Source organism: Lycorma delicatula, chromosome 8, assembly GCF_047948215.1.
Source record: "Lycorma delicatula isolate Av1 chromosome 8, ASM4794821v1, whole genome shotgun sequence".
In the NCBI taxonomy this organism is placed as follows: Eukaryota; Metazoa; Arthropoda; class Insecta; order Hemiptera; family Fulgoridae; genus Lycorma; species Lycorma delicatula.
Window position 1 is genome coordinate 123,354,103 of NC_134462.1, and position 16,841 is coordinate 123,370,943.

The window sequence follows — 16,841 nt, forward strand, 5'->3', positions numbered from 1 at the left end:
ATAACTACCCACCTTGTAGTAGACAAAAAATATTTTTTTATATTTAAAAAAATTATTCCCTTGAGTAATCGACTATTTTTTAACTTGCCAACAGGTAAAAACAGCCATTTTCATCACTTTTTCCATGAGCTGTAGCATTCTTATTTTATATCATACAGAGATCAAAAAAGGCTTTTTGGAAAGAGTAAAGATGGAACTTCATCTTAGTATACAAAATTGTAACAGAATTCATTTTGTTACATAACCAAATCTTGTAATGTTTACTGAAGTTATGTTTAAAAATTGTTATTTTTTTTAATTTTGGGTCCAACATATATAATGAAGAGCTTAGAGTAACAGGCCTTTTTTTACCTTTTATTTCTTAGGTACTAGTAGTACTTATAAAAAAAATTGGACTGTTACTGACTGTCCTTCATTAAAGAAAATGGCCGCCAAATCATAAGAAAATGTCTCATTTTTGGAGCCCAAAAACAATATGTGTGTCAGGTGGAAAAAATCTGAAATTTTAAAGCTGTTAAGTACTTTTTATGTACTTTAAAACCATATAAAATGTATTTTGTTACTCAGGAGTTGACAAGTAATAAAGTCATCAAAAGCGCTAAAAACAGTGTTGTAAAGGAGAGTTTAGATTAGAAAAACAAGGAGTGTATAGCCTTAATTGCGAAAACTGTGACTTAATATATGTTGGAATGACAAATCGTTCATTCACCATAAGAATTAAAGAACACATTAATTGTATAATTAAAAATGATAATGAAAAGTCTAATTTCTCTAAGCACATTTTAGAAATTGGCCATAATTATTACTCTTAACGAATATAATAAAATATTAGAATACGCTAATAATTATTATAAAGCCAGCATATTAGAAAAATTTCATATATATTTGAATAATAGTAAATTAATGAATGAAGGGGGGGTTGGTACTATTTAATTTATATTTCATAATAGTCGTAAGCATTTTATGGACATGACGTTACATTTTTACTGACATATAAATTTTTTTTAGACTATTAAAATAAAACAATTTTAATTAAAAATATAATTGTGTATAGAGAAGTTACACATAAGAATTTTGAATTACATCTTCTATGAAATTCCTGATGATGATGGAGTAGTGACTCCAAAAGTACTAACATATATATATTGAAACTTTTTGGTAAGTGGAAACTTTAATTTATATAAATCTTCCATATTACGAGAGTTATTTTTTTTTTCAAGGTCCGATCGGTCATGAAATTAAAACCACAGTGAAAATAAAAATTTTTTTTTTTGTAACAAGTACTTACATAGTTACGCTATTTCTCTACTTAGTCGCCACTCTGATTTAGACATTTGTACCATTTTTACATTTGTACGTAGCGTGGTACCAACTTTCCAATACCCTTGTCATAGAATGGAGCTGCCTGTGTTTTCAGTCATGTTTCTACGCTGGTCTGCAGCTCGATGTCTGTGCCAAAATGTTGTTCTCCTAGCCAGCGTTTCATGTGAGCAAAGAGGTGAAAATGGAATGGAGCCAAGTCCGGGCTGTATGGTGGGTGATCGAACACTTCCCAACGAAAATGCTGCAGGAGCTTCTTTGTTACAGCTGCAGTGTGCGGCCTGACCTCCTGCATCATGAACATTTATCTGTACGTCCTGCTTTAAAGTTCCTGCACCATTGTCGCACTTTGCTGTCACTCATTGAAGTTTCACCATACACATTATTTATTCGTCTATGAATTTCAGCTGCATTACACCCCTCAGCCTGAAGAAATCGAATTACCGCACACACTTCACAATTGGCGGGAGATGCTATTGTTGTAGACATGTTTATGTGCTAGCTGTGTGTTCAGAACTAAACGAAGTGACGCAGTGTGATTGAAGGCCATACTAGAGACACTGCGCAACACATATGCGCAAAGGTTCATCTGATTTTTGCGCGGGTTTTTATTTTGCGACCGATTGGACCTTGAAAAAAATAACCCTTGTATTTTACCCATCCAACCAATATATGCATTTTAACAAAAATATGCATTCAGTGTAAACTACTAGAGTGATGGGGCCCCTTTTAAGTTGAACACCCTGTATTTTATGGTACATTAATACATACACATTCACACATTTTATTTATGTGTTATACTGGTCAAGTTCCTAAGTTTGAAAATGTCCTCAAATTGTTATAATTGAAAATTTATACTCGCTATCCACATTAAACGCCTTTCATAACACTTTTTAAATGCATTTCAGGTATTAAGTGAAGTATTTTTTAATAAAAATTATTTTTCTTGTATTTGTAGTTACCTAAACTTATATGAAAAGTAATTGTTTAATTATAAAATATTTAAATTTATTTATTTAGGTATTAGCAAACAATATTCTGTCAGAGATGGCTAATTTATCTTCTGGAGCAATATTATTACTGTTTGTTGATCTTCGGAATTGTTTTACATTAGAACAAAGCAAGGTTGCTTCTGGTGGAATTGAAAGTATCAACAGATTGAATGCATTGGTACATTCTCGTGAGAATGTATTAAAAAATATAATGTCTTCAATTATTAAATGGATACTTAGTTCAGGTTGGTTCTTTAAATTTTATTATTTTAAATCATTAAAATTTATTTTGATATTAACTCTATGTACAGCTATATTTATATTTTCCTCCATATATTTATCTCCTTACTGAGAGTGATGAATAATTAAATTAAGTAGCTTGTGCATATAATTATGTTTAATTGTTTATACACAGTATATCTGAAAAGTTCCCAAACTAAATTAAATAAAAATACAGATTTGAAGGTGAAACAAATTAATTCACATCAGCCCTATACATAGAAACCTTCTCAAGTTATACACTCATTGCAACGCTGGTAGAGCCTGTCAAATGCTCTGGAGAAATCACTTTGTGAGATCGCCTTCAACTGTTCGGTGCAAGCCCTTTGGATGGCTGGGATGTCATCAAAAAAGCGGTCTTTCATCTTCATCTTGAGTTTTGGAAACGGTAAATAGTTTGCTGGAGCCATGTCGTGTGACTAGGGCAGATGGGATAAGATGGTAATTTGAATTGTGGCGTAATAACGTGTTAAAACTGTTGCCACGTGTGCTGGGGCATTGTTGTGCAAGCGAGTCCAACTGCCAGGATCCTGGTACTGGGGCCGGATTTAATGCATCAGGCATTTCATTACTTCCAAATAGAATTTAGATTTTACAGTTTGAACAGTTGCACGCGCACTTTTGCAACATTTTCATCATGAACAGCTGTTGAAGCCCCAATGACTCTCTACCGCCTTTAAACCGCTTGTACCACCACGTGTATGTTGTAGTACAAGATACAGCTTCATCACCAAATGCTTGCTGTATCATAGAATAAGTTTCAACAAAAGATTTTTAAAGTCAAACACATGATTTTAATCGCGCTTCTTTATTTCATGTCGTGAGCTTTCACAAGATCACATGAAAACAATGTACGTGGCCAAATATAACTTGAGACTGGAGTGATGAAACGTGGTGGAATTTTGAACACACACTCATCAGACATTGTTCTACATAGTTCCTTGGTTGTCCGAGAGATGGTGGTACTTATATCGACTACAGAAATTTAATTTGGGAACTTCTCAGTCACTGTGTATATTATTAATAATTAGTAGACATATGTTAATTACACAGCCACTTTTCACAATATTTTTCAAAAGAATTGATTAAAATATAGTGGTTTTTTTGTAAAGATCTGATTATATTGTATTTGAAAAACCAGAAACGTTTTCCAAGGTACAAATTTCAATACATATTTTTACAGAGAATAATGATAATTGCTCCATGAATTTTTAAAATTGAATTTATGTGGTGAATCAATTATCTAGAAAAAAACATTGTATGTAATATAAACCACCAAAACACAGTAATTAAATAAGTCGAACTTACCTAAATAATTTAAATTTGCATATTAATTTCCAATAACCACTTTTTGTGGTATCCCTCATCTTCAGTTGATATTAAATTTTATACTTGTTAAATTAAAACATATACTTTTAATAATTTGTCAATCTTTCCCCAAAATTATAGTATTTTCTATTGTGAAATTTTAAATGTACACGTAATTCTGTTGTTCAGTAGTTAAATAATTTAATTTTTAAAATATAGTATTTTCTTTTGTACTTTTGCCATTATTGCCAACTGTTAGGTTGCATTTTTATTATGTTGTTAATTAAATCATCATTCTTGAATGTGATCTGATGGTTCATTATTTAATAATTTTGGTTATATTTATTAATGTAATATTTCTCGAGTATATTAATTTTTTTATTGCTTGTCACAAATTTCTAAATTGTTTTTACAATCTGTAATACTATGTTTGTATTCTAACAGATGGTCAGCTACATTTGATATACTTCTTTTCTTAAATGATATATTGGTTTTACGTATATAAATCTTGTTGTATTCAATGCATTTAATTTTGTCTACTCCTTGTTAATTTCTCTGTATTGTTTTTATTATTGTTGTGTTTTTAAATTTTTTTATTTTTTTATTTTTTATTGTGCAGTACTAGACAGCAAAATTTGCGTGTACGCTCATAATATTATTCAAAATTTCAAAATATAAAACATAATTTCAAATAAAATGAGAAACTATTAAAAGAATAAGTTGTAATGTAATATATATATATATATAATTTGCCTTAATGTTTTTAACTTTTCACCAAAAAAACAACTTTAACAAAAGTCAGATCAAGCCTCCAAGAGGTTTGAAATTTCATGTATCATCAAATCATACATCCCCACTATCACCTCACTAGATCACATCTAGAGTTGTAATTCAGGACCTAGTCCCACCACAGGTGACAGCTGGACAGTCAGTGAAAGGTCTTTTAAGAAATACACTTCTGGCTGAACCAAGCAGCACCAGAGTTCAGAGAAGGCAGCACTTGAATACGATTGGCTGCCACTTAGAAGACAACATGCAATCGGAAGCATTGAAATGCCCTATCACTGCACACATCAGCTAGTAAAATCTACACCGTAATAAATACATACACCGTTACCAATAATAAAAACAAATCTCCAAAAGACCATAAAGAAATAGAAAGATTCTGGGATCCACAAGACCAGACCACAAATAACATACCCAAAAATCACATTAAACAACTAATCGTAGACTTCAATGCTGAACTAGGCAGAGAAACAATATACCACATCATCATCGGAAAATGGCCCGCTCGAAAGAGAACAGATGAAAATATACAAAGACTACGTAGATCTCTGCAGAAACAACTTAATCTCAAAATCCACATATTTCAAGAGGAAACTTTAAAAATTCAAAACTTGGAAACACCCTGACTACACTAAAGGAGAATAGCAACTAGATCACGTCTTCATGAACAAACACCACCAGAAAGACATCTACAATGTAAAAGTCCTCCAAGGAGTAAACACAGACTCAGATCAGTATGTAGTCAAAATGAAATTCACTCCCCAAAGGAAGCAACAAAACCAAAAGAAAAATAGACCCTACCCATTTAATTAGGAATGAAAATTAGTAAAAAGCAATGAAAAAATAACAGTCATGGATAAACAACCTTAAACAAATTGCAGAAGAATTTGTGTGAATAAAAGCGCATAAAAACCATCAATGGTGGAACAGCAAATGCGATGAAATAGTGGAGAAGAGTCATCAAGCATGGTAAACACCTCGAGAAATAATAAACAACCTAAATGAAAAACCCTCAATCCAAATAAAAATAAACAAACTAACTAAAATACAAAAATTAAGTGGTATATTTATAGTAATAAATGTCTATCCATAAATGCAAATATAAGACACTACAACACAGTTATAAAACCAGAAGCCACATTTGCAGCAGAAACACAGTTTCACCTGAATGAACAATCAAAGACCAACAGATTCCAGAAAATCAAAAGAAGAATTTGAAGAACAAAAATACTAGAAAGATGAGCAGTGGATCATGCCCAACAAAGTTGTGTACAAAGAATTAGAACCCCATCACAGATACCATGTGTAAGGGGAGACTAGGATTCTTAAGACACATCAAGAGGATGCAAGATTCGAGACTTCTGAAACAGCTGGTACAGTATGTACAATCTCAACTCAAAAAACACCAAGACAGGATGCAGATGGATCAGAGAAATAAGAGAGGATCTGAAGGAAATTGGCCTTATACCAGAAGGCACCTCAGATAAGATAAAATTAAACAAAAAATCAAGGCCAAAAACACTCTCTTCACACTCACAAGAAGATTTTCAACATGAGAAAGGACATGGAGATCGGAACTTATGAAATAGTACTGGGAGGACCACAAGGCCCGAACAGTCTCTTCGAAGAGACTTGGGTAATGGACTGACTAAAGTGATCCTATGTGGTCATAAAAGATTAAAAAAGAGATTTGTGGAATTTAATACTAACTGAAGATGCAGGATACTGCGTAAACTAGTTACTTATCTAATTACTGTGTTTTGGTGGTTTTTATTTCATGTAATATTAAATATATTTTTGTAAATATTTATATTTACAACAGTATTTAATACATAATTAAATATATCAGTAGTTCTGTGGATAGTAGTTCTGGACTCATTCATTTTATACTGAGATTTATAAATTGAGTTTTAATAAAATTTAATTAAATTGAAAATCTTAAATTATTTATTTTTAATTAAACTGAATTTAAGTGAAAATTAAAATAAAATACAAAATGAAATTGTCAGTTATAATTGATTATGTAAGGTTTACTCAGTGGTGAAAATAATGTTAGCAGTATTGTAAATACTGATTTCAGATAGAGTGGAAATAACTGATTCATCTCCACTGAGGGGTTACATTTTCACCTGCCTTTTTTTTTAAATAAGGTTTCTTGGAAAAATAGGTAGATTTATTTATTGAACTCAGATTAAGTATTTAATTACATACTGAAAAAGGTATAATATTATACATTAGTAGGAGTGTGATCTAGAAATACACATTAAGTGTAACTCTAGAAATAGCATTAGTAATGTTTTATACTGGCAAGCCTATTTATTGCCAGCCTGTGTAGCGTGAGTGGCAGTGTCTTGCCCTTTCATCTGGAGGTCCAGAGTTCAAATCCCAGTCAGGCATGGCATTTTCATGCACACTACAAATCATACATCTCATCCTCTGAAGCAATACCTAATGTGGTATTGTTCCAGGTGGTCTAATCTAAAATTTCAGAATATTTGAGTTTATAGATAATAAATAATAGTTTTGCAGTGTTAATACCCCTTGTTCTAATTTTCTTTTACACACATTTATTGTCATTAAAAATATAAATTGTTATTATTTTTTGACAAATGATCTTTTATGCATTGAGAAACAATATCCAATTCCATAATTTTGTTTATATTGATAGTTTTTATTTTTCAACTCTTTCAGGATTAAAGATGCAATAAGTCATGAAAGAGTGGAGTATTCCATATGTAGCCACTGATAGACATTTGAATACTAGATTGTGGATACCGGTATTCTTTGGTGGTTGGGTTTCAATTAACTCAGCCACCCCATTATTAGGAATGGTTGACCTGAGACTACAAGACTACACTTAATTTACACTCATACATGTCATCCTTATTCATCCTCTGAAGTATTATCTGAACGGTAATTACCGGAGGCTAAACAGGAAAAGAAAGCCATTGATAGACAGACCGGTTGTTGTAATATCAGAAGAGGTGATTTAGTGATACAAATTTACCTTCCACAGCACTACTTCATCCCATCTAAAAAAAAAACCTCATCATAGCAGCCACCATTTTGAATAATGAAATTTTATGAAGGATCATTATGCATAATAATCTTCTGAAAAAAAAAAATTGTAGTAAAGAACTTTACTACAAAATAGAAGAATTGGTTTACACATTAGGTCATAATTGTATCACAAACAAATAGATGAAGGGCCAAAAAAATGGAATTAAAACAGAACTTGCTTTGGTTAGTCAATTGAATATTTGTGTTCAAGTACCTTTTTTAAGGTATGATAAACATGGCTTTAGTCTTTGAAATCTTATCCTTAGTAAATATTATAATTTTTGTAGCCATTACTCCCTCAGAGATTTCAGTTTGGAGATGTAGTACAGTTTTGTCCAAGATCTTTATTCAAGTGTTAATTTTTCTTTCTTTTTTGTTTAAGGTGTCTCATCTCAAAAGATCAGAGCAAATCTCTATGCATCGCTTTTAAATTTTCTTCATCTTACAAGACAGCAAAATCCGTTAATTGCTCAGACACCAGAAACTGATCAGAGTATGTATTCACTTTTGTATGATCAAAAAGATGTTACAGATGAAGAGGGTAATCTACTTTTAGGTTCACGAAATTCTTCACTGGAAGTTCTTGCTGGATTTGGAGAAAGATTAGTTACTGTTATTTGTCATGATTGTTCTGGAGGCCACGATGTTTGTAAGGTAATGAAAACCTAATTATAATATTTGAATATTAATGGTATATGTAATTAATTATAAAAAATAAAAAATTTGTTTGTTGAGATGTCAATTCATTATTATTACAGTGCATTATCAGTATTGTAGTAATAGTATTCGACAATACAGTAAAAACAACTTCAAATTGTTAATTTTTTCTTGGTAAAGTCTGTTTGTTAAAATTCAAGTTTAGAGCCTAAGTCCTGATTCCATTAACCAGCTCCCGTTCCAATAACCTTTTTTTTCACTACGTTCTTAATTCTATGTAAATGCAATTTTTCAGGTGTAATGCATTGTGGAATTCTTTAGAAGTCTGAGCTAGTACTGAAAGTACTGATTTGTCAATATTTATCTTTTTCATTATTTACTGTTTTCTATATTTAAACTTCAGATTCAATATTATCAGCCAACAAAGGAGCTGTGTTGAGATTTTCCTAGACAGTATTTCACAGTGTTTTTAAAAAAACAGCTCCCTATTACAATACATAAGTTGTTAGCAAATTTGTCAGTATACTTTGTAAAATAATCTATTTCAACTACAGGAAAATATATAAGAATTTCTTGTATTAATGAAGTTATATTAATGAACTTGCTATTTTATGGTATTAATGAACCGTATTCTCCAGCTTATTTGATTCAAATAAACCGGGTTGATTTTACTTTTATTTAATAGTTAATAAATGTTTTCTAAATTACAGATGTTGGCATTATCATGTCTTGATATGATGATTGAATTAGATCCTCATGGTACATGGATTACATTCCTGTCTGCACGGGGTTATCTAAAATTCCTTATTGATAGTCTATTAGAATCAGACCAACAATTGCGTGAACTGTTATCTCCGGTACTTAAAACACTTCGACCACTTTATGTTTATGAATCTAAAATGGTAAGAGAAATTTACTTTTATTTTGAATTATTTTGTGAATTTTTTTCTTATTTATTAAAATGTATTTTTTTATTTATTGATTTTTCAGTTTATGAGTTAAAAATTTAACCACAAGCTTGGTGAATAAAGTATGCTTCCAGTATGATGGTCCACTTTTCTTTTGCCATTTCACTCTCTTAAATCTTCATTTCCCTGAGAACTGGATTGTTCATGGAGATCCACATTCCGGTCACCAAGATTTTTGTGTCAGGGGATGGATGAAAAATATTTTATACAAAACAAATTCTCATGATAAATTGATTGTCTACATTATGGATATGGTTGAGCAACTTAAGGACAGATTTGAAGAACCGAAAAGAGCAACAAAAGCAGTACAGTAGTGTGCGAAGAAATGTATCGAAAATGGTCGGCTCATTTTTGAACATTTATTATAAACTGGTGCCTTTAATGCACTTTGGTCTGGTATACTGTTTTTAAATAAAATTTTAATTTTTTAACTTTTCATTGTTTTATTCAACTTATCTTACATCATTTTTTTCAGAATTAAATTCTCTAAAAGTTTTATCTGTTTATAACCCATTTAACAAAGTTAGTTTACGAGAAACATAAAAAACAGGGTTTTTATTCCAATTTATTGGTTTTCATCCCAGATTTCTCAAAAAACTATGGCAGATATGGTTATGGAACTTATTTTATTCGATTTTTCAGATCAAAAACCATAAAAAATCACTAATTTTGCTCCTTAATGTCATAAAAATTTCAATATGACCTCATTTCATTAGGGTAGCTGAAATCCAAGCAAAATCTTTCACTAGCTGTAACTTGCAAATGAAACACTTTAGAACATATGTTAATGCAAACTTTTTCTATTATTTTCACGAGTAGAATAGGTTATGAAAGTCCCAGGAAAACTTTGAGATACAACCGTGTATTAAAGATGGTCAATCCAAACAATTTTTGAGTAAAGTGTTGCTCTCATCCTGGGAAAAGTGAGTTGGGATGGGTACGCAATCACCGGTGGTCTTCTGCTTTTATAATTAAAAATCAAGAAGGAATGTAATTTGAACATATTTTCATCAACTGGTGAAATCTCTTTTGTTTATCTACTAGGTGGTTTATTTAATATTGTTTATAATAAAATTGATTGATAAAAAAATAATTACAAGTATAATTAATTCAAATAATATAAAGAAATAGATTTAAAATGTTAAACGCAGTATAGAAATATATAAGTAACTAGAAAAAAAAAAACCAGTACACTAGAAAACAAACTAAAAAAGGTTCATGGCATTGCATAAAGAAACAGTATAACCCGTAATTTAGGTTGAAACCTCGTCTTCATTAGTTGGAATGTAGATTATATAAAAAAAGTAATAACTGAATGAAAAACCAGTAATGCATCAGTAAAAAAGCTATAAGAAAATAGTTTTAAAACTATAGATGGCTGATGTTCTATGAATATAGAGTGGATATTGTATTTAATTTTTTTTTTTAAGTAGATATTATTTTACAGTCACCTCTGTGTACACAGTATATTGTTTAATTAATTAGCTTCTTATTCAGCACTTCAAATTTTTCCTGTGAATGATTTCAGCTGTCCATTTATACTGTTTACTCTTATGTTCATTTCTGATGTTGTTCAGTGCAGTTCAAGTTATTGCTGAAGATACAGACAAATATGATTGTCACTTGGTGTAAGGTTGAGGCTGTAAGAAACTAAGATTGAACTGTTATGCAATTTCCCAGGAATCTCAGTGGTACTTTTGAACAGTTTGATTTGCGGTGTCATTGAAAAACACAATTCTCTTGTACAGCATACAAAATCTTTTGTTTTAGATAGTTAACTTATGTTTTTCAAGTTTGACAATATGTGTTCACAGTAATTCCATAGTTAAGAAATTTGAGTAACAAAATTCCTTTTGAGTCACCAAAAAGCGTAACTATTAGTTCTAACAGAACTTTCTTATTTATATATTGTTTCGGTCTTAAGATTTTTGAGTGCCACGATTGTATTGACTGTGCTAGATCTCAATGTTTGATTGATATACTGATCTCAATTCTAGTGGTGGTGTGGTTAGTTCCTTTATTTTGATAAAGCATTTTGAACTGAAAAATTTGAGTGCATTTTTTTGCATTAATATTTTTTATACCTATTTAGGTGTAAATTTTCTCTTAAGTATTCTTTTATGAAAATACTATAGACTGTTAACTGTAAACAATTTGAAAATCAAAATATAATTCTGAAACAGTAAGGTTATGGTTTTTGCTTGTTTTTTCAATTATTTGCAAGTACTTTGTTTACTACTGTCATGAATATAATTTAATCCTTCACCAAACAAATAAAACCATAGTGTAAGTTAACTCATATTTTGGTCTTAAATTATCTATCACATAAGATTATGTTAGTGCTTTTTGAATAATTTTTCTGTTATAACAGAAAACTATTAACAAAACTCAGAAAAAAATTATCTTGTGTTATTTCAGGCTCTTCTTTGTAGAGTAGCTTCAACTGCTATTGGTTCAGAATTGCTCTTGGAACAGAATGCATTATCTTGTTTATCAGCTATGCAAGTATTTGATACTCATCCTGACATTACTGCAAACGTTAACAAGTAAGTAACATCAGCATATAAAAAAATAATAGGTATTATTTTTGACTTTAAGTTTTACTGAAAAAATAAATATTGCTATTTTTGACTGACTTTTAGTTAAGATAAAAATAATTAGTTTATGGATTAAATGATTAAAAAATTTAATTTATCAAAACTCTTGAACTGATATACTGCAATAAAACTAAAGCAAAAGTTTACAAGGTTTAAATTTATTATATGTGTTATTTTTTTAACTTGACAAATTATTAGGGAGATTATTATTGCCTGAAGAACATCCACAAATCACTAATTCTGCCTGCTATTAACTTCTGAAAATTTCAGTACGACCTCATTTCACCAGGGTAGCTGAATTCCGAGCAAAATCTTTCACTAGCCATAACTTATAAACAAAGGTTTCAAAATAGTTGTTTACAGATCTTTTTCTGTTATTCTCATCAGTGTAATAGATTATGAAAGTCCTGGGAGAACTTCATGGTACACCTGTGTGTGTATATATATATATATATTTTTTTTTTTTGAAAATGCATATAATTCATTAATACGAGGGTAAATCAAATATAAACGGAATTTTTGTTCCTGAGCGTCTATGGTTGATAGGACTATGCCTGCGCTTCTAGTATGCTTGGTTGGGGTCATTAGGATTGGGGAGAGCCAGCCATTCCCAACCAATTCATCAGTAACGCTCATGATGTCATTGCAACAGGTGCACTCCTCCACTGCGCAATGCATAATTATAAAATTTTTTGCTTGTGAAGGATTCAAGTGACGGAAATTTTCTGAAGATTGACTGCATAGTTCGGGGACCAAACATTGTCAAGGACTCATGTGTTTGCCTGGCATAAAGAGTTCAAGGAAGTACGAGAACAAGTGGAAAATCAGGAACATGATCACTGTCCTCAGACCAGCATTACAGATGAAAATATTCGCGCAGTTCAAGACATTCTTGAAGATGATCGGTGGGTGAGAGTATCCAAAATTGCAGAACAGGTCGGAATAAGTTATAGGAGTTGTCAAGCAATCATCACAAATGACCTAAAGTTCTGTAAAATGTATGCCAGGATGGGTCCATTGCCTTTTGACTGCAGATCAGAAGTTGAGATGTTCAGAGGTATCAGAGGCTTACGGCAAGCTTTGTGAAAGAAGGTGATGAATTTTTGAGTCGAATCGCCACCTGCGACAAAACATAGGTTCACCACTACATTCTCCAGTCAAAATAAGCCAGCGTGAAGTGGCAGAGGAAAGGTGGGCCAGCCCCAGTAAAAATCAAGACTCGACTGTCAGCTAGCAAGGTACTTTCAACCGTTTTTTCGACCAGCGAGGCATTTTACTCTTTGATTTGTTGCATGAGTGACGCTCAATCAATGCTGCTTACTACTACGAGCTGTTGAACTAGGTGAGGGCTGCATATTGCCGCAAAAGACTAGACCAACCGATTCGAGAGGCCATCCTTCACGACAACGCCAGGCTGCCCTACTGCAGCTCTAACGGTCTCAAAACTAGAAGAAATGCACTGGACTCAACTTTATCATCCTCCCTGCAGCCCAGACCTATCGCCCTGCAATTTTCATTTGTTTGGGCCATTTAAAGAAGCTCTAGGAGGGCAACAATTTGAAGGAGACGAGGGTATGGAGGGATTCGTGTGCAATTGGCTACTGACGCAACCAGTTTCATTCTACAATGCTGCGATAAAAAACATCCCTTCTCGCTGAGAAAAATGTATTTTTAAAGCAGGAAACCGTGTAGAAGAATAAATTATATTTGCCTTTTTATTTTTCTATAAATAAATTATTTTTAAAAATAAAATCCCATTCATATTTGATTTACCCTCATATTTTGACCATTGTGTTAATGTTATGTTCTTTGATTTGAAATATAAACCACTAAAATACAGAAAACTTATACATACCATATTCATATCCAATGACTAGTTTTCACAGTATCCCACATCTTCAGTTAGTATTAAATTCTATTATTATTATTATTATCTTTTATAACCGCATAGGATCACTTTAGTCAGTCCATTATCCAAGTCTCTTTGACAGGACTGTTTGGACCTTGTGGTCCTCCCAGTACTTTTTCATACATTCTGATCTTAGTGCTCTTTCTAGTGTTGAAGATGTGTAGTGTTGTGAATTTTTTTCTTGAGAGTGTGAAGCGTGTTATTGTTCTAGATTTTCTTGTTTAATTTTAACTTATCTGTGGTGTCTTCTGGTGTAAGGGTAATTTCTTTCAAATCCTCTCTTATTTCTCTGATCCATCTGCATCCTTTCTTGGGATTTTTTTAAGTAGAGATTGTACTGCACTAGCTGTTTCAGAAGTCTTGAATTTGTATCCTCATGCAATATGACCGAAGAAAAATTCTATATCTATTATATAAAAACATATTGTTTTAATTGTTTGTTATTTTATTCAAAATTTTGTTTTATATTTTAAAATTAAAAAAAAAATTATTTATTTTTATTTTACTATATTGATATTTTTATTTTATATTTTATTTTAATTTTTTGTACAGAATGTAAATGCACCTAATTAAAGCCTCCTATATTTCACTGGTTTAACCTGAAAGAAACATGTTCACATTTAAAGAAAAATAGGAAAATATAGTTTATGTTATTTTTTTGTACTTTTGATTTTTGAGCATTAAAATATGTTGCTTACAATATAGCAATGTATATAATTTTATCTTTGCTTTATATTGTACAAAATTTTAGGTCATTTTGATAATTATTTTAGTGATTGTGAAACTTTTAAATGTATATCCAGTTATTGTATTGAAATGATTTTTTAACAGCAGCAAAAATTATTTAACAAATTACAGATTTTTATTATAGATTAAAAAATGTCAAAATTTATAAATTGGGAGGATGGTTGAAAAGAAGCGGTGAAGTTTAATGAAAACAGAAATTTATTTAAAATCTTTCAAGTCTTAACTCTATTTCATCATCCTAGCCTCCTCATTATTCACTAGCTAGTGATGAAATTATTACATACGTATTACTGTTGCAATTATTATTAGAAGCAAATTTTCTTGTCATAGCACAAATTATATTGCACATTTCAGTCATGTCAAGGTTAACTATCCATTAGTTTTCAGTTGCAATTTAGATTTTTATGAATTATTGTTTCATTGAAACAATTGATACTGTAATTGTAATTTCTTTGATAATGTTGAAAAAAGAAAATGAAAATGTGACTTAGTACACAAAGTGTATAATGGAGAGAGTGACTGAAATTCTGCTTCGCGTGATCTTTCATATTGTGAATTTATTTATTATATATTGGAAAAACTTTTAGAATTAACAGAAAATCCAAATATTGGAGCATTCTTGAAACCTTTGACTACTATTTCCTACATAAGCATGCTTAATTTTTAAAAATGACTTTGTAATAATATATAGCTATTGAGAACTGTGTTTATATGTATTAATTTATCTTCAAATATTATTTCAGAAGGATAACACATTTGTCTGAACTGGACTTCATCCCTTCAGTTAGCTCAAGATATCTTCAGATTTTATCTCCTGCATTATCTTTATGTGAAACTGTTTTATCTTCATTAGGCGTTGAAAATGAGTCGGCTGTTGTTCAGGTAATCTTTTATCACTATTAATCGCTGTTCATAAGAATGAAACAAAACAATTCAGAGTAAAATATGGAATTTTAAGTGTGTGTTGTATTGTGAAGTTCAGACAGTATAAAGGCAAGAAAAGTGAAGAATAAAGACTTGAAATGTGATGTTTTAGTAGAGTCCTGAAAATAAAATGAGTTTTAGAATATATTACAAAAAAAAACTCTGTTAGTTACTGATAACTGCAGAACTAGATTATATTAATGTACTTAAGGTCAGTTTATTAGATAATGGAAGGGATACAAAAAAATTCTCAGTTTATTCTTTTGATTTTTAATGGGGATTAAATTAATTATTTTAAGTAATAGAAGACTGCTTATTATAATAAATATTTATTATTTTTGTTGTTATGATTTTTATGTTTTGTTGTGATTACATTACAGGTTATACACTTTCTATTAAGTCATGGTGATACTTTTTCAATGGTGCTACGGTCAGGAAGTCCATTCTTACCTCTGTGCTACCTTAATGAGTTAGCACAATTGACTGGTGTCATTGCAAGAGCTACAAATCAAAGTAAGTTATTTATATACTAAAAATTGTTATTTTTTCTTACTGGGTAAGGTGAAAAATTCTGGGACTCAGAGATGGCGTTAGTACGCTTAATTTCTCAACAGCATTGCACGATTCCATTCTTCATTAGTTTATTATAAGAGTTTGTCACTGCATCACTTAGTATTAGAGTCCATCAAAGTGGAGATTTAAGATGTTTTTTTGGAAACTGGAAAATCTAGAAAGTGTGCAGTGATTAAATACTGTTTTCTGAAAGGCTTAAGTGCAAAGGAAATTAAAGAAAAGATTGATATGACATTGGAAAACTCTTCTCCATCAAATACAACAGCTAAATACTGGGTCGCAGAGTTTAATATGGGTCGAACATGCACTAGCGATTAACCACGCAGTGGATGCTCTTCTGAAGTGGCTATGCCATAAATGATAGAAAAATTGCATAAAATTGTTTTGGCAGATCAGTGAGTGATAATGAACAAGTTAGCAGAGTCTGTAGGCATTTCAATAGAACGCGTCTGCAATTTTTTGCATGAAAATTTAGGCATGAACAAGCTGTGCGCTAGATGCATGCCATGTTGTTTGCTCTCGCCTGAACTAAAACTGTTCCAGAAAAGCATTTTGGCACAATCCGGAGGAATTTTTTTGTCAATTTGTGACGGTTGATGAGTTCATCACTGCTCCTAAGACAAAATGGTGGGTTTAAAAAGGTCAACCTGCTCAAAAAAAAAAATGGCAACCTTTTGCATAAAAAAGTTATGGCAACTGTTTTTTGGAATTCACATGAAAT

At 31.1% G+C, this 16,841-nt stretch overlaps 1 protein-coding gene across 2 annotated transcripts in view; it reads left to right on the forward strand.

Moving 5' to 3' along the window:
- Positions 1-16,841, forward strand: part of Nup205 (nuclear pore complex protein Nup205) — a 121,827-nt gene that overhangs the window by 79,147 nt on the left and 25,839 nt on the right. For both annotated transcript variants that reach the window (XM_075373852.1, XM_075373853.1), the window contains exons 24-29: positions 2,341-2,557; positions 8,128-8,399; positions 9,113-9,304; positions 11,789-11,916; positions 15,367-15,505; positions 15,928-16,060. In XM_075373852.1, the coding sequence (XP_075229967.1) occupies positions 2,341-2,557; positions 8,128-8,399; positions 9,113-9,304; positions 11,789-11,916; positions 15,367-15,505; positions 15,928-16,060 (1,081 nt within the window). The remainder of the gene's footprint in view (positions 1-2,340; positions 2,558-8,127; positions 8,400-9,112; positions 9,305-11,788; positions 11,917-15,366; positions 15,506-15,927; positions 16,061-16,841) is intronic.